Source organism: Fomitiporia mediterranea (genome assembly GCF_000271605.1).
Source record: "Fomitiporia mediterranea MF3/22 unplaced genomic scaffold FOMMEscaffold_5, whole genome shotgun sequence".
Lineage (NCBI taxonomy): Eukaryota > Fungi > Basidiomycota > Agaricomycetes > Hymenochaetales > Hymenochaetaceae > Fomitiporia > Fomitiporia mediterranea.
In genome coordinates this window covers 1,017,077-1,039,141 of record NW_006760390.1, presented here as the reverse complement: position 1 = coordinate 1,039,141, position 22,065 = coordinate 1,017,077, and the positions used below count along the sequence as shown (strand labels likewise).

The following is a 22,065-nucleotide window of genomic DNA, read 5'->3' as shown; positions in this document are numbered from 1 at the left end:
AGTAGTCAAAGGAATAGAATAATAAAGTAAGGAAGGGTAGTAGTAAGAGTCAGTATACATATAGTTTATAGACAGTACTCTTAAGGGATGAAAGTCCTGAGTTCTGGTACAGAAGAGTGTAGAACCCTCAGAACTGAAGGTACAAGAGTAGAGGATTGTAACAGCCTTCTACTCATCTCTGTCTTAGATCTGAATATTATTATACTCTTATTAAATGTTTAACTTAGTAAAAACTCTAAATGTATGTGTCTTATTAATGAGCTCCTGAATTAGAGGAAGTAGGTACTTGTTTTTAACAGTACTCTTATTAAGACAATAATAATCCTAAACTAGATAGAGCTTCCTATCTTTCTTTTTGACAAAGAAGAAAGGGGAGGCTATAAGGGACTTTAAGGGTTAGATCCAACTGTTCTAAAGATTTTCCTGAAGGAACTTGTCAAGCACCTCCTACTTGTCTTTGTTAAGTAGGTAGACCTTATAATCCTTAAGTTAGAAACTCTTAGTCAATTCAATTGTATAGTCCTAGAGACAGTATTTAGGAAGCTAGTCAAATTCCTCTTTACTAAAGACTTTAGGGAACTCTTAAGTAAAATCTAGTAGACTGAGTCTATGTGTGTTCTAGAGTAGAGTTGTTCTGTAAGGGTTCTAGACTGGTTCTGTCTTAGACATTCTTTAGATCAACTCTATTCTGTCTTGACTAGAATATGTATTCACATATTTATCCTAATTAAAGAAGAATAACTAGTTACTTTTATTAGAACTGTTAGTAACATTGAAAGTATTTACATTTACTTAGAACAGTAGTATAAGGTAGTTACAAGACTTGAGACACTGATCAAAAGTGAGTGTTTACTCTAACTAGTTAATAGTAGGGTTGTAAGCTTTAAGCCATTTGAATCTAATGAAGACATCTGTCTTTCTGAGATTAGTGACTCTAAACTCAATACTTTCCTTATGATCCTAAACAGTCATCTGTAGTTAGACAAACTTGGTAATCCAACCATTCCAGTTTAGAGTTCTGTCTACATTGTATACTAGGATCAGAAGTAGAATGTGTTAAGTAGGGAGGTAGTGTTCCTGTATAAAGGCCTTATTAATACACAAACTAGTACACTTACTGTCTACTAGAGTTATTGTTCAGATCTGAGGGAATCCTAAGAAGGGAGTTAAGAGGATGAGGACCTAGAGTTAGTACTCAGAACATTCTCAAATAAACTACTACTTATTCTGAAGAGAACATACAACTTGTGTAGTCTTATTGTCTGAGAGAGTAAGTATATACACTAACATTTCCTTATTAACCTCTCTCTTTCAACAAGGATGGACCTATGTCCTTAGCTATGAACTCAACTAAGACTATCCCTACTTAATACTATAGACAAACTACTGAGTAGTAAACAGGGCTGGGTAGTGTTCTAAACATTCTGAGATCTTAGAACATAGAAGTAGTAAGTCAGATTGTGTAGATTTAGACTCAGATAAAGTGTGAAGAGAAGAATCAAAAGAATCAGAAGAAATAGGAGAACTATCTACTTTTGTTTTCAGCTTTTTTCTTTCTAATAAATAATTTTATTGTTTTACTTTTTCTACTTTTTCTACTTTTTCTGTTTTTCTTACTTTATTTACTTCTAATCCTACAGTGTCCATTAAATCAAAAGTAGTTGTTAAAAAATCTGAGTCATAGCTCTTTAGTACTACATTCACTATTAGGCCTCTACAAAATTCTAGAGTATATAGTCAGGGTCTAGAAGTTCTAAGGTGACTTCTGAATTTGTAGAAAGAGCTTCTTACTATAAATCCTGTTTGTTACTCATTATTACTCTAATAACTTAACAAATATACTGTTACTTCTGTAGACAGTCCTTAATCTGATACTCTAACTTTCTACAGGCAAAGTATGCTCCTTACTTTTAGGCTTCTCTAATGTCTATTAGAACAGATTGATTGTAAATTATAAGCAGATTAATCTAAGAGCTTAGAACTGTTAGAGCCAAATGTATGTGTAAGTGTTCTACACAGACTTGTTATATTTAAACTGTAGCTTAGTTGAAGGAGATGGTACACATCTTCTACTTAGTGTAAGTAGTTAGTTCTAGTATTATTCTGAGAATCTTATTAACTAGTTCTGAGTGAAGAGCTTTTTCAAGTATTCTAATAAGGACATTATTAAACCTGAGTACAAATCCTACCTTTTAGGCTAGGATATCAAACTCCTGAAAGAAGGTATTAGTAGAATGTTTACTCTGTTACAGAGATACAAGCTTATTCTACATATTGTGCTTCTTATTTAGATTGATGAAAGAAGTACAGAGCTGCCTTATGAATTCCAAATACAACTCATTGTTCTAAAGTCAGATTAGACTTCTAATCTAATAGCCTTTAATCTAGTTCTAGGCTCAGGTGGTTGTGTTACCTTCCTTTATAAAGGAGAGGACAAATAGGATGTGATTAAGATCTGAGGATAGATTGGTTGAAGTAGTAGCTATGTATAGTTTGACTTAGTACTGAAAGTCCTTAAAGTACTACCTATTAAAGTCTAAAGGGTAGGCTATATACACTTTCTTTCTAGAATGGGTTACAACTTCTAGAACAATTAGAACAGGTTCTAAAGAGGCTGAGAGTATGTAGTTAGTAAAAGCCTCTTAGATAGAGGTCTACACATATTAAGCTAGTTCTACTTGTAACTACTAATCTAGTAGGACAGTAAGGGTAGCAGTTAGTGTAGGAGGGTCTATGTTTACACTACAAAGGAATCAGTACTAAACTAAAAGGAGTAATGAATAGAAGAAGGGTGGCAAAAGTTTAAAAGGGGTTTAAGGAGTTTAAAATTTAAAAATGTAGAAGGGTCAGGACAAAGAAAAGAGATCAACACAATAGTGAGTACTAATGCTTAAAACATAGGAGAGTTGTAGGGTAGTAATGAGTAGTCTTAATCTAATGTTAGTGACAGTGTAGAGGGGACCTAAAGGCTCAGTGAGGGGACCCAGGCTACAACTATCTTACACAACAGAAATACAGAATGTAAGCACTAGAATGTAGTCAGAACTTACAGAACAGGCAGAGAGAGAGAGTGAGACAAGAGTAGAGTATATAGAGTGAGCCTAAGAGTACAGGACTACCTAGAGTAGACAAGATCAAGACTACAGGACTAGTCTGATCTTGTACACCTATATATACTAGACTATACAAGAGTACTCAGAGAGTATGAGCCACTAAGAATGATAAACTACAAAGAATGAAAGAGAGGAATGTCAAAGATAAAGGTACAAAGAATGAAGAGGTGGTCAAAGGAATGAGATGATGAAGTAAGGAAGGGTAGTAGTAAGAGTCAGCATGTATATAGTTCATAGACAGTGCCTCTGAGGGACAGAGGTCCTGAGTTCTAGTACAGAAGGGTGTAGAACCCTCAGAACTGAAGGTACAAGAGCAGAGAACTGTAACACCATATTACTATTAGTGTGCCAATTATAGCAACTTTGCCTGATGTCGATCATTTTTCGGCTCCGATCCTGACCACATACAAATTTTGCAAACTATCCATCAATTTACTCCTCACACATGGAGGGAGGACAAAAACCATGATGAGAGTGGGATTCGAACCCACGCCCCCGAAGAGATTAGATCCTTAGTCTAACGCCTTGGACCGCTCGGCCATCTCACCGATGCAAAACATGTATTTGTAGCAATTCTTGAAGTCTACTACAAAGGTTGAAAATTCATAGAAAAGCAAGGCTCACTCACAATATTGCAATCCCATGTTGCCAGAGACACATTTAAAGAACTGACGACGAAATCGAGATAGCAATATATTCCTATTGTACATACACGTTGTGCGAAAGCCTGATAACGATTGAAAGCCCAATTTTCCCCACTATTTCACTCGTGTAATACATCTTGCTTGGATTACAAGATCGCTTCTGAGATTGTGAAATGGACTTGATCGCCTTCTCCAAGGGTGAGGCGAACTGGTAGACGTGGATCAATGCGCACGGGCTAGAGCATAAGATCGACATAAGCATGATGATGTTGATGATAGATGTACTGAGCTTACCCCGCTGTTTCCAACGTAGAAGTCACCACGTTGGAAATTGCGCGTGATGGCCGCAGCTTCTTCCTCAGTCAGCGGGCGTGGCCGCTTAGCCGGACGGAAAGTTGAGGTACTGGCTGAGTAGTCATAGTAATATGGACCAGGTTGAGGGGGGATCTGCCCCATGAATGTCGACGGAGGTGCGACGGGGACGGTGTTAGATGCCTCTAAAACGAGCAATGAGACAGGAGTCGAAATGTATTTTGATGAGGTGCTTACGCTGGGCCGCACTGGCTTCATTTTCTGGGTCGGGATACTGGCAGGTAGCACCCAAGCCACGCTTTAGACAGGACTGATGATAAAATGTATAGGTTACCTGTGATGTATCTGCGAATACTTGAGGACGTACCTGACAAGGCAGGACCTACGTAGGGAGATGACGCCCGAATGAGACTCCGAACGGATGCAAACAGAAACTCAATTTACCTCGCTGCATCGTGTTTTACCCGAATGACAGGCCGTGCAGGCTCTTCGAACTGACAGAACTCGGTCAGAGTCGCGCCTCTGTCCATGCATACAATTCGGAGACTCACTTCGTGGAATCGGAGAGGATCGACGCTGCTTGCTTTTCCCTGTATTACTACCGTCCCCGCCGGGCGTTGCGGGAGGTGGTTGTTGCTGTTGTTGTTGGTCAAGTTGAGGCTGGTACTGACTTGGCTCGAAGGTGGGTTGCTGCTGAGCGCCATCCTGGCTCTGCCCAGGCGCAGCGGCATCGTTGAAGCCCGACATTTTACTTCCGCTGGGATGGCGGCTCGGTTCGCGGGCGGGCGCGACGGTTGAACGGATGGGTCGGATGCTTGTCACGGGCACGCACGGCTGCGTAGGAGAGATTATAAAGGGAGCCGGCATGCCGGACCGGTGTGCAGGCGATAGAAGCACCTACCCTATTCGTCAGTCGGCGGACCGGCGACGGAAGTGCGTTTGTTATGCGGGAACTACGCCTTTTTCTGCCGCTGCGCCTCGTGCCCAGCCAATTCACTTGTTTAGTTGCTCAATCCCGCTCAATCGGCTTGAAGAAGCTGACCTATTTCGGATGACCGGCCAAACTCGGTTCGTCCCTCGGCCTTCCGTCCTCTCCGGCGTCCGGTAATTTCTGTTGCCGTGATACCTGGTGTGCCGTCGTTTGAGATACATCCAATAACGATTCTCAAGATACATCATGTATATTGTACTGATATGAATAACAAAGTTCACTTGTCTAAGGACGCCTTGTAAGCCTTCCAGAGGCTATTGACATCCTGTCCAGTCAATTCCGCGAATACACCCTCATCGTACTCGTGGTCTCGCATTCTACCGTTCAGCCTCCGAACGAAGTCATTACCATTTGTATTCTCAATCTACAAGCAGGATGAGCTATCGGCATCATGCAAAGGAATGGAAAGGAACTTCACCCATTCTAAAAAGTACCCCGTTATCTGGTATCCCTCGTCCCATTTGTTTCCACCCTTCCGCCAATGAGGCGGTGGCAACCCTGCTTTCAGACGGACGTAGTCTATGGCAACATCTTAGCCAAGCGCCTCGTTCAATTGAGTATAATGCGCGCGCACCTGCGATTCCTTCGATGAGACCGCCTGGGCATGTTCCTTTACCGTTGCATTGAAAACAATGGACCATCTCATGCACAAGTACTCCAAACGTTTCGTCATGGGCTCGCTGCTTGTTATTAACGATATGCCGCACACTGAGATGGATCTCCTTGTGGTCTTCATCGAGCTCACTTCCTTTCGTATACGCCACACCGTCCATATCGTCTAGATGGAGAGTGACCGAGCGTACGCTGTTGAATAAGTGACCAATATAGTCAAAGTACGAGTAATGTTCGGACCTCATACGCACTGTCTAGGGCATGTTTGCACTGTGTAGAGCCATTCAAGCACAGTTGTAACAGCGATATTAAGACATTCAGAAGGGTTGATATGTTGGAAGAAAAGTATGGCACCAGGGTGACTTAGGTCTTTCGCTACGAGACGTAACTTGACAGTTGGCCAGGTGGGTTGTCGTGGAAGATAACTTGGCTGGTAAAACGGTGTCTGCCTTGGCCTCTCTTGAAGGCGTTCTAGCCGTTCGTCGTCCTTTTCACGGTTGTTGAGCGGAAAGTTCGGCATGGGTACGCGCATGCTGTGGCGGTGGGATTGAGAGTTATGTTGTCCTTATTCACATCCAGAAACACTCATGATGCACTGGCACTGCTATTGTTAATTGCAAAGCATTTCAAAAGCATATGAAAGCCACAAATTACAGATACAAGTACATATATTATTCTAGATCAGACTGCAAGGTTTGTCCTCCAAAATATAAGAGTATAGTTAATAAGTTATTGCGATTAGCGTTATGAGTCGTTATGTCGGAGGGAGTGCACGCAGTTCACTTTTCATCCAAGTTCCGCCTCCATCTCTCTGGCCAAGAAATCGTCATCAATTTCTTCACCATCTTCTGTTTCTTCATCACCGTCATCGAAACTTCCATTGCTGCCGTTCTCCTGCACCGGCGTTCCCGGGTTGCTAGAATCTACCTCAACAGAGCCGTCATCGCTCCCCTTAGTCGCGAGTTCGTTCACTGACACAGCCGTCTTGAGTTTGGACATGCCGGAGCGGCTCGCGGCAATCTTCTTCCGTTTTGCTAGGGGCGACCGTAGCTCTTCGGATATTTGACCGCGCTCGGATGGTGTGATGCTTCGTAATCGTTTGCGTTCTTGTCGAGTCGTAACAGTGAGACTGCACAATCAAAAGAAACATAAAATTAGTACGGATCCGTGCAATCACCTCAGTTACTTACCTAGTTCCGCCAACTTCTTCATCCGCAGCGGATTCATCCTCAGATACATTGCTACTCCGAATGCTTCCCGTACTTCGCACATCATCATCGTCATCATCTCCCATTTCGCTATCACTCTCCATCATCGCCGCGTCAACCTCGTCATTGGCGTTCTGCCAATCTACCTCGTTGAGATTTAAAGGGCCCTCCGTGTCCAGGTCCGTCACTCCTGCTGATTCTCCAGTAGGAGCCACCAGTGACTCACTGTTAGGGACCGCTTCAACTGCTTCATCTAGTAAATCTTCCAACAAGTCCTCTTCGTCACCGTCACCTACTAGACCTTCGGGATCGGTGTCCGTCGAAATCGCATTTGGATCCGAAGGCGGGCTCGATGATGCGACATCTTGTTGCGTCGAGTCATCCTGGGTAGCGTCTAGAAGGTATCGCCGTTCGTCTTGTCGTCTCCATTGCGCAACGGAATCCGTAAACCATTGCAGCCAGACAACAAATATATTAGGTTGGGACCTAGCCTTCTCAACCTTCTGAGTTCCTCTCTGTCCAAATTAATTACTAAGTGATTTATGGAAAAGACCAATTACGGACCTTAGATGTTACGACGTGCGTGACTTCTTTGTCCAAGTCTCTATGGCATGTAGCCCCAAACGCCCTAGCCATTCTCCAGATTTCCGTTGCCTCGTGATCCATTCGTATATTCGTAGGAATAACACCAGAAAATAGTATATGCACGTCTTTAAACGTTTCCTTTCGTATATTTGGAATTATAAACTAAATGATAGGTCAGTACATTGCGCGATCTATCAGCATTTGTCCAGATGCAAACCTTCACATCATAAGGGACTTCTAGTCGTGCGACTGACCGTCGCCTCTTGCTAGTATTATTCTCTGGTAACCGATTGTCGTATGCACCGAAAAATCGTGTATGTACTTCATCAAGGAGCTGATTGAATAAGTTTGTTAGAAAATAAATGGTAGCATCAGCTTGCAACCTAAAAGCATACCTGCCTGACACGCATAAGCTCCGTGTCGTCGTTCTTGAGTAGCGCCTTTCTATGGTGTTTGGATTTTGGATGCTCGGTCTGTACAACTGTCTCGCCATTCGATGACCGATGTTCGGATTCTTTTGCGTCATCAGGCTTTTCTGTGTCATCATCACTTTCTAGCTGTTCTTGTTTCTTCGCCAATGGTCGCTCCTCCACCTGCGCCTCCAGAGCAAGAGTGTTTTGTGTGATCATTTCGGTCTTCTTAGCAGACTGCTGATCTCCTGGAAGTTCATCGGCGGTGTCCTCGGAAACAGGTTCCGATCCGGTGGTCGAAGGTGGAGTAGGGGACGACGGGACAGGTATGGGAGGCGTAAGTTGGGCAGGAGCATCAGATGATTCTGTAGGTGTCTCTGGGCCGTCTTGTGAAACATTACCAGTTCCCATGGCATCAAGTTTAGGCAAGAATGTTGAGTTGATATCTCCTATTCCAATGAAGAAATCGTCTACAGCAAGGAGATTGTCAATAAATGGTCAATTGGCTCCGTGGAATGCACTAACATGGTATAACCTTAATCAAGTTCGGGGACCATTCCCAGACATCGGCTCGGTCATCGATAATTACCACCATTGATGTATCGCAAGGGAAAAGACGGCGCAGGCTTTTCTGCGTTAAACCTTGAAGACTGTATGTAAGCAACTGTTCAAAGTAGAATCTACAATCCACGCACTGCCGCTCTCATCACGACTCAATATTCGACCTCCGAACAATCGCCCATCAGGATCGATCGCTGCACAAACCTTCTCGGCGTACGCCCGCGTTCCCATCGTGTAAACATGCATCTCATATCTGGAAGCCACAGACGAAAGAAATTCTTTCCAACCAGGTCTAGACAAAAAAAAGGCTTAGAACTTTTAGTCGTGTGTGACCTTGAGACGGACTCACCGAGGTTTGACATAGTATAAACAGCCTTCATTCTGGATACCCTTGTCAACATGCTTGTCTTTCCAGCGAGATTTAGGAGCACAAAAGTTGTCTGGGGGAAGGCGGAACTTCTTGACATCCTTCAATGCCTCCCAGTTCGGATTGACCTCATCCTCATCCGAATCGTCCTCCTCGCTATCTTCGCTGTCCTCGCTACCATCCTCCTTTTCTCCCTCAGCAGCTTGTTTCCTCTTCGCTTCTCGACGAGCATGCCTCCCCTCCCAAGCCTCACCTTCTGTTATCCAATCTCCCACAGTCGGGTCGACTGTCGCGTGGACGATAGTTTGGTCAAGGTCAACGATTAGGGAGAGTTTTCGGGACTTCAGAAGATGCTCTGCAGTTTCCCGCTCTAATCGTTGTGCCTCTTCGAGTGAGACTGTGGGCCCAGAGGCAGAATGCGTCATTTGAATTGTAGCTCGTGAAGACTCAGCACGACCGGTATAGTCGAAGCTGTAAACAAACCTATGTAAAAGCACTGCAGCACAGTAGCACAGCTCCACTCACTGATCCATGTTTATTCCGCATAGCGCACAGAGACCGTTGAACTGAATGCCGTGCTTGCATGGCTCCAGTATTCGGAGAGCCGGTTTGGACCTGGCGCGTTCGCGGGTGATTGTCTCTCCGAGCTTGACATTCCATGCCTTGAGTTCCCCTTCGAAGGTTGCGTCCCATGAGCCGAAGCGTGTCTCCGGCGGACCCGAGGCACCGGCGGGGTGATGTACGAACGCGTAGTTGAGAATCTTCTGACCATGCTTCACTGGATCTGTGACGCGTGGAAGGAGAGCATGAACGATAAACGGGAAGGGAAGGATGTCCGGGAAGAATATCTCTGTTTCGGAAGACATGCCTCTGGCATCCACGAGGCGCAGCAAAATTGGTGGTAATAAGGAAATAAGGCAGGTTGGAAGCAAAGCTCTGCGTCTGAACACAAGACCTTCACACCAAGCACGGACTCTGTAACGGGCAGTACTTTCCCAGGGTAAGGCAAATACTATCAGTATCATTAGATTCCGGACGGACAACACTTTTTCCTTTTCTGATCTGATGAATGGACTTCAGGAAAGTACTGTATGTTTCTGTCAGACTTTTACTGCACGATTATTGAATAGCATGGATTACAGCATAGAATATTCAGGTGGCCACATGACATTCAGAAAGGCATGGAAAATAAATGTAGCAGGAGCGTTAGATAGAAAGAAAAGGCGGTGATATGAAGAGAAGATAGTATAATGTTACAAGTCTTCAGGGTAAGGGGGTAAATTGCCGGAACCAGGTGCTAAACCGCCCGGCTCCGCACGTTGTGTATCTATCCGCTGTGCGACTAGTTCGAGTATTCGGTCCACTAAGGCAGGATCATCGGATATCATGTAAGAAGCGTTCTCTGGAGCTGGCAGCGGACCTCTGGACAAACGTGAATTATTCTGTGGCTCGGCACCCTCATTTCGTGAAGCACCTAGTTCACTGGGCAGGTACGTCACCGGAACAGACAGTGCGGACCGGTGATCAGCAGATGCTGTAAATTCGGTTCCTCTAATACTCTCCGGTACACTTGAGGTAACAGGAAGAGGTAGACCCTTCTCATCCCGTACACGATCCATTCCACGGAGATGTCCCGTAAGACGCAAGTCCAGAGATGATGAGTCTGAAGAAGGACCGATATCGCGTTTCGGAGCCCTCATGTCAATGACATAAGGAGTGACCGCATCGCCCTCCTGCTCGTTGTGCTCCCGACGGAATCTCCGTGGTAAAAATATGGAAGATGCTACTGATGAGCGTCTCTCCAGCCCGTTTGATCTGCGTTTTGCACGGCGTTTTGACCAGATATAAAAGCCGATCATACTGGCAACAACGAGAAATGCTATGATCGGTCCTACTATTATTCCTGCCTTTGAAGCACTGTGGCTAATCCGCAAATGTCAGATTCTGTGGTTGAGAATGTAGAAAGATTATAACTCACGCCCTGTTCGTGCTTGTGAGGGTATTGTTGAAATGCGTAATTTGCACAGAGTTCAAGGAAAGCGCATTGGTTCCGACATTCGTAATACTGAGTGAATGTGTGGTATTCTCCTCTAAGCCATCTTGATAGAATAGCAACATATTTCCTAGTAGCCATTGCGAACTTCCATTGAAAAGATGCTTCGTGCCGTCTAAATTCTGCTAAAACATTAGCGGATTGTTATTGACTAAAGTTGAGCAGAACGTACGACAGAGTATAAACCATGGTTTGTGGTAGATGAGCCATACAAAGCCACAGCTCTCCCCGTGAAATTAAAGGAGGCAGATGCACCGGAAGCTGTGGTACTGTGAAATGGAGCTGGTGATGCGGAAGAGGGTATATCGGCGACTGTTTTGGACGGCGTCCAATCACCAGCATATGCAATTGCACTCGTGTTTTGATTGTCGATAGTCTCGTAGACAGGTGTAGAAGAACTGTAACCCGTTAATTATATTTCAGTTACTTTATACACTGTTTTTGGCGGTGCAAAAAGTACATACGCGCTAGAATTTGCAGCTGAATTGACGATCGCATTATTAAAGCTGAGTATCTGGTCACCACTATCGGGTTTCGCAGTCAAGGATACATTGTAGAATCCGGGAGCCTTATCCGATACGGAGAAGAGAACGTTTTGGAAAGACGTTGCATTTTGAATAAAGCTTCCATCGAAAAATACGTCGTATGAACTATTTGTTGTTCCGTATAAAGCTACCCCAGTGCCTGCAATATATATAATGAGATAAAAGTTATGCATATAAACAGGATATCGGAAGCATACCATAAAAAGACAGAGATACAGATGCTCCCGGTGCGGAAGTCAAGTGAAAAGATTCACCAACTGGGGAAGGGGCATCTCGATTGGGAAGAAAACCCGAGCCCGAATACCAGGTTTGCCAGCCGTTATGAAGGCCATCACCTTGACCGCTTGCACTTGCAACATCGGCTACAAGACAATCAGGAAGGATGGGTTACAAGATAATTGCGTTGATGGAAGTGATCGACATACCATACGGTGAGTAGAAGAGTATGGGACTGGTGTCGTCTATCGTGAAATTGTACCGTACCAGGCCAGCCATGGTGGTAGACGACGAGGGTGTGCGCGATACGGACGCTTTCTTTCTCTGAGGGCATCACGTTGATTGATGGATTGTGTTTGAAATACAAGCTCGTTCTAGGACAATGATATGTTTGAAGGAGGCGCCTAAATCCGGCTAAGCACCGCAGGGACGATCGGCTGCACTCTTTGGGTAAGAGACTGAACCAGATTCCGATGAAACGTCTCTCGGTATTTTGCATCCGCCTACGAGTGAATGGAGAAAATCACCGGCGACCAAAGATGCTGTAGTACCAAGAATTATGACCGTTTGTGGTAGCTTTATGAACCTGTGTACGCACTCTACACCGCATAGGAACCTGTTCTTTTCAGTGGAAGAAGAACGAAAATCCCCCAAAGGACCAAATATATAGCAAAAAACATGGATTGAAACTGAAAGTGAAGTGTTCATGGTCCGCTGTAACAGGATGTCGTAACTTTGGACGTCACAATCAGATGGACACAGCCGATCTGGCGCTTCATTCAGTTTGCCATGAACTGTATAAATGGGAGCAGACTCGAGTATCACAGCTTGGTGTGAAAACAAATGTAGATGGAGCATATCACGGAGAAGTCAATTGAATATAAGTAAAAGCTCCGACGTTCTTGATTTCTTATGATGCTGTTGAGACGACTTGTAGGCGCCTCGCCCAAAAATGTTGGGCAAATTTGCACTTCAAGATCAGAATTATCAGAATTATGTACTTGATGAGTTTGAAAGTATGCACAATACGTAAGTACATTGGAATTAGGATATAGCACCTTGGTAAGTTCAGAGCCTTATAGACGCTCTATTCAGCTTGGCATAGACGAAACGTGTCTCCAGTCGACCCGAGGGATTGGCGGGTGAGGTACGAAAGCGCAGCTGGGAATCTTCAGAAATAAGGACACGTTGGAAGGGAACCCGTTACTTTGCTCTACCACTAGATACTAAAGATTCATAATGAGTATGTATTCTGCCAAAGGTTCAGGCCAGCATCGGACAACACTTCCCCATTTCCGAAGAATGGATCAGAGGAATATACTGTTTGATACTGTATTTTGCACTGCACAATTGTTAAGCACAACGAATCACAGGTTAGAATATTAAGAAACTACGTGACAGTCAGAAAGGCGTGGAAGACAAGTGTGGAAAAAAACATTAGACAGAAGAGACAATTGTAATGCAGACAGAATAGTGCTACACGCCTTCACTGTAAGGGGGCAATTGGTTAGAAGAATCAGGTGCTGAGCCGCTCCCCTCCACCCGTTGTGCATCTATCCGCTGTGCGACTAGCTCGACTATTCGGCCCACTACGGAAGGATCGTCGGATATATTGTGAGAGACGCTCTCCGAAGCTGCCGGCGAACGTCTGAGCGAACGAGAATTGATATGTGATCCAGCACCCTCGCTCCGTGAAGCACGCAGTTCACTGGGCAGGTATGTCACCGGAACGGACTGTGCAGATCGGGCATCAGCAGATGCTGACGAGTCAGTACCTCTGATATTCTGTGGTACACCTGCAGGAATAGGAAGGGGTCGACCTTTCCTGTCCTTTGCACGGCCTATTCCATGGTGATGTCCCGTAAGACGTAATTGCAGCGACGATGACTCTGAAGAAGCACCAATATCGCGTCTCGGATCTCTAACGTCAGCAACGTATGGAGTAATCGAGTCGTCGTGCTCGTCGTGCTCGTGACAGAACCTCCGTGGTGAAAAGATGAAAGATGCAGCTGATGAGCGTCTCCTCATTGGCTTGCGCTTTGTTTGACGTTTCGACCGAACGTAAAAGCCGATCATACTAGCGACCACGAAAAAGGCTACGACTGGTCCTACAATTACCCCTACTTTTGACTTTGAAGTGCTGTGGCTGTTGCGCAAATGTCAGATTTAGTAACCGAAAATGTAGGAAGGAGAAGAACTCACGTCCCTCCCGTATTTGCCTGCCCTGCAAGGGTATCGTTTAAGTGCGTAATTTGTACAGAGTTTAAGGAAAGCGCATTGGAAGTGGGGTCGCTACCAACATTCATAATACTGAGTGAATGCGTGGAATCCTCTTCTAAGCCATCTTGATAGAACAGCAACATATTTCCTAGCAGCCATTGTGAGCTTCCATTGAAAAGGCTCTTCGTGCCGTCTAAAGTCTACCAAAGCATTTACGGACCATTATAGATTAAATCAAGGAATACGTACGACAGTGTATGGACCATGGTTTGAGGTAGAGGAGCCGTATAAGGCCACAGCTCTTCCCGTGAAATTAAAGGAGGCAGATGCGCTAGCCACTGTCGTATCGTGATATGGAGCTGGCGAAGCAGTAGTGGGTACTTTGGGGACCGTTACGGTCGGCGACCAGTCACCTGCATATGCAATCGCACTCGTGTTCTGATTGTCGATAGTCTCGTAGACTGGTGTAGAAGACCTGTAACCCGTTTGTCATATTTTAGTTACTTGATACGCCTTTCTGCTGTGTCAAGTAAAAAAAGGACATACGCGCTAGAATTTGCGACTGACATGATGACAGTACTATTAAAGCTGAGTATCTGATCATTACTATTGGGTTTTGCAATCAAGGATACCTTGTGGAACCCGGGTGCTTCGTCTGAAGCGGCAAATAAAACGTTTTGGAAAGGCGTTGCATCCTGAATAAAGTTCCCATCGAAAATTATGTCGTATGAGCAGTTTGACATTCCGTACAAAACTACCCCAGTGCCTGCAATGTATATAATGAGATAAACTCTCTGCATGTAAACGACTTATCGGAGGCATACCATAGAAAGACAGAGATACAGAAGCTCCTGGTGCAGAAGTCAAGTGATAAGACTCGCCTTCTGTGGAAGGTCCATCTCGATTGGGAAGAAACCCCGAGACTGTATACCAGGTTTGCCAGGCGTTGCGGAGGCCATCACCTCGGCCAATTACACCTCCAGTATCGGCTACCGGGCGACCAGGAAAGATGATTACAAGATATTTGCGTTGATGGAGGTGAGCAACATACCATATGGCGAGTAAAAGAGGATAGGACTGGTGTCATCTATTGTGAAATTGTACTGCACCAGGCCAGACATGGTGGTAGACGACAAAGAGGAGTGCGATACGCAATCTTCTTTTTCTCTGAGGGCATTACGTTGATTGATAGATTGTGTTTGAAATGAAAGCTCGTTCTGGGGTGATGTTGAGTTTGAGAGAATCGCCCAAATTTGGACAGGTACCACGTAGACGAGCGGCTGCACCTCTGTGAACAAGTGGCTGAATCGAATTCCAATGATCCCTGGCAACTCGTTCCTGCCCGGGACTCAGCGAGAGTGAATGGAGACGATCACCGGCGATCAAGGGCTCTGGGATACCAAGAATTACGACCTTTGTGGTAACTTTATTAACCTGTGCACACTCTGTACTGCATATGAACCCGCTCTATCAAGTGAACGAGGGAAGGGCGGAGGTTCTCCAGAGCCGAATAAGTTTAATGGAAAATATCATTTGAGGTCGACGTATCTATGGTCCGCTGTAGGAAAGTGCTGGGGCTCGGGACGTCACAATCGAGCGGATCCAACTGATTAGACGCTTTGTTCAGTTTGATATGGTCTGCATAGATGGAAGCAGGCTCGAGTGGCATAGCCTAGCGTGAAAACAAATGTAGATGAAGCACACATCACGGAGAGGTCAATTGAAGAAGAAATCTCCAATGTTCCTGGATTCTTAGAATGCTGATGAGACGACACAGGAGTCAGTAAGCGCTTCATTCATGAATATTGAGCAAATTTCCACTCCATGTCCAAAATTACGTGGAAGATATCGGAAGTAGGTATCATGCGTGAGTACATTCGCATCAGGATATAAATCCTCGACTCCTCGGGTAAGTCCAGAGCCTTGCAGACGCTCTATTCAGTTTAGCATAGAGTCGTACGGTATAGATACTAAGATAGCAACGCAGAGTGGAACGTGAATAGCATAGCCGCGTCAAGAAAGAAATATAAGCGGAGGCTATTACGCAGACGGGTAGATCTGAGCAAATTTACAGAGTTTCCGGCTTCTTGACTTTCTGATGAGACAACAGAGTGAGCGCCTCGCTCATGGACTGCCAACACAACCCAAAGCAAACGTCTCTGTTTCGAAGATCAAAAGCACGTGACTGAACTAATGCGAGAAATTGAAATTAGACGCTATTGCTTGACCGAAACGCTACAATGAATGATCATCAAGACGTTCAGCAACAGGCAATCCAGGCAATTCTAGGACCACCAGACCCCAAAGTCGCGCAGAGCATCTTATCTAAACTATGTCTAGACAAGCTGCCCAGTCCTGAACAAGTCTACAAAGAGATTGAAGACAAGATTTTGCTCCCAAAGACAAGTCTACCGGAGCACTGGCTTCCGTCGTATCAAATGTGAGAAATTTAAGATCAGCATGCATACAATCGTCGTTGAAATGCAGATGCAGTCATTGGGAGCATCATCTTGAAGTTCCGACTCTGCTTGTGACCGAACCTTCGCCATCTCCGTCGACTTTGTCGTTCGTCCGCACCGGATTAGAGGGACGTGTGACTGGTTGCGTAGAGGTGTGTCTTTCAATACCAATATAACTGCATTGCATCCGGGGATTCATGAGTCGCAGGTACCAGTGTCAAAACAGGGCACTGGACTCAGCTCTACGTCTCTTGATCGTGCACCTGCGCCATTGCAAAGCTTTGTACGCGGGAAATCCGGCCACGTACCATTTTGGCCAGGAGGGCTCGATGAGGCTCTACTAGCAGAGAACGAAATTGAACTAGCTCCGAAGGGGCTCCGGACTGTACCGCCTGGTTTCAGCAGAGGTCTCCGTGATGGTACTCAAGATGTTGAAGGAGATATGATTGCTCTAGATGTTGGCGCACGTACTTCAGATAAGGCGACTGAAGTGAGTCTCGTGGCATACTGTACTCCGCATTCTCAATCCTTATGACAATCTGCTATAGCTTCATGATGAATCAGCAAATACTCCTCAAGAAGGAGGAAACGGCGAAGTATCGCACGACCCTTCGGAAATAGACGATTTACTTCCAACATCCGTATGTAACGTGCTATATTGTCTTGTGCGAGCTCTGAACGTAATCATCATAGCGTTCACAACTGAGGCCGGTTGTCCCGGCTTCAAAGCCGCTACGGCGGACGGCCGTCCAAAAACGAGAATGGGCACATGTTGTCGACGTAAGAAAACCTATGACGAATTTCCGCGAGCTAGTACCCGAAATGGCTCGCAAGGTACGATTGAAGTTTGGTTTTGTACGTAGACATTAGCGAGCTTAGCTGTCGAAACCAGTATCCTTTCGAGTTAGATACGTTTCAGAAGGAAGCCGTGTACCACCTGGAGATGGGTGATTCGGTTTTCGTTGCTGCTCACACTTCTGCTGGTAAAACGGTAGTAGCGGAATATGCCATCGCTTTAGCCGCTAAACATATGACAAGGTCAGTATCATCTATGTTTAACCAGTTATTACTCGTTGAAAATGCAATGTTACAGAGCCATCTATACCTCTCCTATCAAAGCGCTCTCAAACCAGAAATTCCGCGATTTCAAACAGACATTCTCCTCTTCTTCTGTGGGTATTCTTACGGGCGATGTACAGATCAATCCAGAGGCGAACTGCCTGATCATGACGACTGAAATTCTGCGAAGCATGTTGTACAAAGGCGCCGACCTCATAAGGGATGTCGAGTTCGTAATATTCGATGAGGTACACTATGTGAATGATGCAGAGGTATGATTGAAGTTCCTTGTATCAAGTAAATGTAGCTTATCCTCATTCTTAGCGAGGCGTTGTTTGGGAAGAAGTCATAATTATGCTCCCTGAACACGTCAGTATAATCCTGCTATCTGCTACAGTGCCAAATACGAAGGAGTTTGCAGACTGGGTTGGGTGAGCACTTTTTTCCATTAAGGTGACGGCTGATCCTGACCCGAACATATAGGCGGACGAAGAAGAAGGATATTTATGTTATCTCCACTCCATCTCGTCCAGTTCCCCTTGAACACTACTTATATGCGGGTCGGGATATACATAAGATTGTCGATTCCAAAGGCCAGTTCCTATCGACTGGGTTCGTTTTATTTATCTATGATATAAATACGGTCTGATGCGATTAACTTCTTCAGCTACAAAGATGCTGGTGAGGCGTTGCGTAGAAAACAGGACAAAGAACGAGAGGCAGCAGGTTTACCTCCTGTGCAGCGCCTGGGTGCTCGTGCAGCTGCTCCGCAGCGTGGCCAACGTGGAGTGACTCGCGGTCGTGGCGGTGGAGCTCGAGGAGGGGGTGGAGCGCCAGGTGGACCACGGACGTTCCATCAACCAGACAAGAATCTCTACGTACATCTCGTCGGTTTCCTTCGGAAATCCAATTTACTACCGGTCGTTGTTTTCACCTTTTCAAAACGGCGATGCGAAGAAAATGCGGCAACACTGACTAACGTCGACCTTTCTTCAGCGAGCGAAAGGAGTGAGGTGCATGTCACGATCGAAAAAGCCCTGGCGCGATTGAAAGGCAGGCAGACATTTATCTTATGCTGTGGACACTTCTGCAATTTCCTATAGGCACGGACAAGAAGTTACCGCAAATAGGCAGAATGAGGGACCTTCTTTCTCGGGGAATTGGCGTCCATCATGGTGGATTACTTCCTATTGTCAAAGAGGTATTTATTACTCTTGACACAGGAAAACTCAACTAACGTGTTCAAAGGTCGTCGAAATTCTATTCGCTCGTGGACTTGTCAAAGTTCTCTTTGCAACAGAGACCTTTGCTATGGTAGGAGTCCTGTGTATTGACTGCGTTCTGTTATAACTTTGAAGTCTTTTCTCAGGGAGTCAATATGCCTGCGAAGTGCGTTGTTTTCTCTGGAATACGAAAACACGATGGGAAAAGCTTCCGGACCCTTGAGGCGGGAGAGTATACCCAAATGGCTGGCCGAGCTGGTCGTCGGGGTCTCGACACGACTGGGACGGTCATCATCACAGCCAGTGATGAAGTGCCTGAAGTATGTGCTCGAATACGCTCTTCTTGTAATGAAACAAAAGCTGACTTCTGCTTTAGATCACAACGCTCCAAACTATGATGTTAGGAACTCCAATGCGACTTCAGTCCCAATTTCGGTTGACGTACAATATGATTCTGAATCTACTCCGCGTGGAGGCATTGAAAGTAGAGGAGATGATCAAGCGAAGTTTTTCTGAGAATGCGTCGCAGAAGCTCCTACCTGACCAGCAGCGAAAGGTCATTGAAGTAAGTTCATCTTCACGTCTTGCTTGGCGAATTGTCATGTTAACGTGCATGATACACGTAGAATGAGAAATTACTCTCAACGATGCCGAAGTTGGACTGCGAAGTATGCCTTCCAGACATTAGAGCATACTACAACACGTCCGCGCAGGTTGTCGATCTTAACGCTACGCTGTTGAGTTTGGCTGCCGCGAGCCCTCAAGGGAGCAGGACTTTCGGACAAGGAAGAATCGTGATTCTGCGCGACGATGTGAGCGTCATAGTTTTGGATGTGGCTTCGTCTGATTGCTTTTCAGCATTTCCGAAACAATGCAGCTGTCATTGTAAAAGCCGGCCCTGCACAAGACAAAATGAAGACGTTCTTCATCCTAGCACTCAGTAACAAAGAGACTAAGGCTAAGAAAATAAGTATGTTTGAGTTCCGATGGATTTCGTCACTATTCCCATCTTATACCTCTTTCTCCTCCAGACCCCGAGGCTCAACCAGTGCCTCCCATCTGGCCTCCACAAGTGGATTCCGTCGTGAATGAAGACTTTGTTTATGAGTATGCAGTGGTACCAATAACGAGTATCGCGTTGGTGACCAGCAGGACTTTGAAGGTATGTCCTGAATCTACGATGAATTAGTAATGTCATTGAGCTATTTCAAGGCCGACTTTGACCAAATTGAGCGTGCCAAGATAACACCGATGAACAATGCAGTTGCAGCCATGAACGAAATAGCTAAGGAGTGGGTCGCTGCTGGCTCCATTCCTGAAACGGATTGGAATCGCGTACGGGCGCTTGAGTTCCAAGAAGCGCTTCGAACACGGAACGAGCTGACGCAGAAGCTGGCAAGTAAGGCTTGTCTCTTGTGTGAAAGCTTCAAGGACCATGTACGTTGATATGATACTGTTAAGCGAGACACTGATGTCCATCTTATTCTTATACCCAGTACGCTATTTTGCATGGTGAAATGACTTTACGAGCGAATATCGATAATCTCAAATTGGCGATTTCCGACCAGAATCTAGAACTCATTCCAGATTACGAACAGCGAATTGCTGTACTGCAGGAGCTTAAATTTATCGACGCAAACTCGACAGTGCTTCTAAAGGGCCGGGTGGCCTGTGAGGTACGACAGCTTACACATTATCGATTTAAAGCTGCAGACACTTAATAATTATCGGACAGATCAACTCTGCTGATGAGCTTATACTGACGGAAGTTATTCTGGAGAACATGCTCGCGACCTACGAGCCTGAAGAAGTCGTTGCTTTGCTGTCATGCTTTGTGTTCCAGGAGAAAACGGATGTGAAACCCGCGGTTACGCCACGACTTGAGGAAGGGCGTGCTGCGATATTAGGGGTTGCAGAGCGTGTTGGAGCTGTGGAGGACCGTAATAAGGTGGCTTCTCCGGATTCAGAGTCGCGTCTCAAGTTTGGACTTGTTGAGGTAGTGTATGAGTGGGCGAAAGGGATGGTAAGTCTTTCTAATTTTCGGACCCCGTTGTTGAAAATTCCTCGTAAAGTATTTTGAAAACTAACTGTTTAATACTCGTAAACTATAGCCGTTCGAACAGATTATGCTTCTCACTGACGTTGCAGAGGGAACAATAGTTCGCGTAATAACCCGTCTAGACGAGACATGTCGAGAAGTTAGAGATGCAGCGCGCGTTATCGGCGATGCATCATTGATGAAGAAGATGGAGGAGGCGCAAGTACGGATCAAGCGCGATAGTGAGTTTCTTCCTTTCTTCTACATTCTTCATTTCCTTCGTTCCCTCTTCTGGTTGCCTTTGGAGCGGTATCTTCGTTTCTTTTCGGATTTAAGGCGAATTTTTACTTTTTTTTCGTCTGCGTTCTTCGGACTTGGCGTTGGAGCATCAGCATAAAAATCCACGCAAATTTTTTTCTTTCACTCCAACTCGACTTTTCTCATCCTTCGTCCCTTTGCTTGACCCTTCGATCGACCCTCGCGTGTTGTTCATGTGCTGATTATCGATCTTTTCCCCCGCATTTTCTCCACACAGTCGTCTTTGCAGCAAGTTTGTATTTCTAGCAGCACAAATGCTCGTTAAACATAAAACAAAGTGCAGTCATCAGCATGTATTATTAGGCTATAGACTTCATCAGAGGCGCTAGATGTCATGATTCATCGCGTCGCATCATGTGTTTCAGTGTTTCAGAGTAGTTGCCGGATGGGATGAGATTCACAAGAGAGATGGCTTGCTACGCTGAGTTGTCCCGATCAAGATGGGATTGATCGGCTATTGAGATTCTGTTGAGATCGAGATGGCACACTTCGCCTGCTGTGCCCAAGCACCCTGATTCGCTGTCGCGGAATCGTTTTATTTGTGGAGTACGGCGGGGTCGATAGGCCAGGGCCGGGCGGGAGTAAAAAACAAACAAATAAGAATTTTTGGTTGACAGCTTTCCATTTGAGAACGCTTTGGTATGTAAATCGGAGACGGATTTGGGAATATTGCAAGATAGAGTCTTGCTCGCGTGCCTAGTCAATGGAGAAAATTTTCTTACTTTAGTACGATATGTTGGAAGGGAAGGAGAAAGCTGTTTTGGTGACGTGGAGAGCGCTTTTTCCGGAAATGAAATAACCGAAATAAATTGTGGTAGAATATTAGTGAGCTGCGAAATTTGGGCGAGGATATCGCTGTTCGATCTATTCATCCAGGCGCCGTATCGTCGAAAGAACAAGCTGTTTGCGGTCGTGTGATAGATTGAGAGAAGAGACAAAGTAGGAAAGAAGAGGAGATTGAGGATGGATTCTAGCTTGGACCTTAGCCAACATAAAGTCATAGATGACGCCCAACATATTCGTATCTCGGCAAGCGCCAGAGGAGAGCGCAGCTTGTACAGTATAGCCGGATTGATTCTATGAAAGTGAAGTCAGCGGCGAGCGGTGGCTTACGAGGCCGCGAGGCTGGTG

The 22,065-nt window shown here is 45.3% G+C and overlaps 6 protein-coding genes and 1 non-coding gene across 7 annotated transcripts; 1 reads left to right on the top strand and 6 right to left on the bottom strand.

The window, feature by feature from the left end:
* Nucleotides 1–3,579: 3,579 nt before the first annotated feature.
* Nucleotides 3,580–3,661, bottom strand: FOMMEDRAFT_t25. The gene has a single exon. It is a non-coding gene; the product is annotated as a tRNA-Leu (tRNA).
* Nucleotides 3,662–3,787: 126 nt separating this feature from the next.
* On the bottom strand, nucleotides 3,788–4,869 carry FOMMEDRAFT_139899 (uncharacterized protein). The gene is made up of 6 exons (XM_007265281.1): nucleotides 4,621–4,869; nucleotides 4,514–4,563; nucleotides 4,437–4,451; nucleotides 4,307–4,379; nucleotides 4,052–4,254; nucleotides 3,788–3,993 (listed from the first exon to the last, which is right to left on the bottom strand). Exons 1-6 carry the CDS (start codon nucleotides 4,814–4,816, stop codon nucleotides 3,904–3,906), a joined length of 627 nt encoding a protein of 208 aa, XP_007265343.1. The 5' UTR covers nucleotides 4,817–4,869; the 3' UTR covers nucleotides 3,788–3,903.
* Nucleotides 4,870–5,277: 408 nt separating this feature from the next.
* On the bottom strand, nucleotides 5,278–6,192 carry FOMMEDRAFT_105892 (plant basic secretory protein; the record flags this gene model as incomplete). Its single annotated transcript, XM_007265280.1, has 4 exons — nucleotides 5,278–5,424; nucleotides 5,479–5,579; nucleotides 5,635–5,864; nucleotides 5,924–6,192. 4 exons carry the CDS (start codon nucleotides 6,190–6,192, stop codon nucleotides 5,278–5,280), a joined length of 747 nt encoding a protein of 248 aa, XP_007265342.1.
* Nucleotides 6,193–6,339: 147 nt separating this feature from the next.
* On the bottom strand, nucleotides 6,340–9,669 carry FOMMEDRAFT_105888 (uncharacterized protein; the record flags this gene model as incomplete). Its single annotated transcript, XM_007265279.1, has 9 exons — nucleotides 6,340–6,801; nucleotides 6,863–7,395; nucleotides 7,445–7,627; nucleotides 7,683–7,799; nucleotides 7,861–8,345; nucleotides 8,401–8,517; nucleotides 8,571–8,728; nucleotides 8,786–9,274; nucleotides 9,329–9,669. 9 exons carry the CDS (start codon nucleotides 9,667–9,669, stop codon nucleotides 6,459–6,461), a joined length of 2,766 nt encoding a protein of 921 aa, XP_007265341.1. The 3' UTR covers nucleotides 6,340–6,458.
* A 387-nt stretch (nucleotides 9,670–10,056) lies between these two features.
* Nucleotides 10,057–11,896, bottom strand: FOMMEDRAFT_154844 (uncharacterized protein; the record flags this gene model as incomplete). The annotated part of the gene is made up of 6 exons (XM_007265278.1): nucleotides 10,057–10,720; nucleotides 10,782–10,978; nucleotides 11,029–11,254; nucleotides 11,321–11,540; nucleotides 11,599–11,763; nucleotides 11,827–11,896. The coding sequence occupies 6 exons, from the start codon at nucleotides 11,894–11,896 to the stop codon at nucleotides 10,057–10,059; spliced, it is 1,542 nt and encodes a 513-aa protein (XP_007265340.1).
* A 1,197-nt stretch (nucleotides 11,897–13,093) lies between these two features.
* FOMMEDRAFT_167065 (uncharacterized protein) lies at nucleotides 13,094–15,875 on the bottom strand (the record flags this gene model as incomplete). The annotated part of the gene is made up of 6 exons (XM_007265277.1): nucleotides 14,889–15,875; nucleotides 14,662–14,826; nucleotides 14,384–14,603; nucleotides 14,087–14,312; nucleotides 13,820–14,037; nucleotides 13,094–13,763 (listed from the first exon to the last, which is right to left on the bottom strand). The coding sequence occupies exons 1-6, from the start codon at nucleotides 14,956–14,958 to the stop codon at nucleotides 13,094–13,096; spliced, it is 1,569 nt and encodes a 522-aa protein (XP_007265339.1). The 5' UTR covers nucleotides 14,959–15,875.
* A 292-nt stretch (nucleotides 15,876–16,167) lies between these two features.
* On the top strand, nucleotides 16,168–21,282 carry FOMMEDRAFT_120937 (antiviral helicase). Its single transcript, XM_007265276.1, has 22 exons — nucleotides 16,168–16,277; nucleotides 16,331–16,448; nucleotides 16,505–16,786; nucleotides 16,845–16,937; nucleotides 16,990–17,130; nucleotides 17,189–17,334; nucleotides 17,390–17,627; nucleotides 17,680–17,786; nucleotides 17,839–17,967; nucleotides 18,023–18,432; nucleotides 18,459–18,556; nucleotides 18,604–18,669; nucleotides 18,725–18,898; nucleotides 18,955–19,143; nucleotides 19,205–19,390; nucleotides 19,437–19,548; nucleotides 19,610–19,740; nucleotides 19,791–20,015; nucleotides 20,075–20,254; nucleotides 20,314–20,601; nucleotides 20,690–20,858; nucleotides 21,152–21,282. Exons 3-22 carry the CDS (start codon nucleotides 16,739–16,741, stop codon nucleotides 21,178–21,180), a joined length of 3,159 nt encoding a protein of 1,052 aa, XP_007265338.1. The 5' UTR covers nucleotides 16,168–16,277; nucleotides 16,331–16,448; nucleotides 16,505–16,738; the 3' UTR covers nucleotides 21,181–21,282.
* Nucleotides 21,283–22,065: the final 783 nt, after the last annotated feature.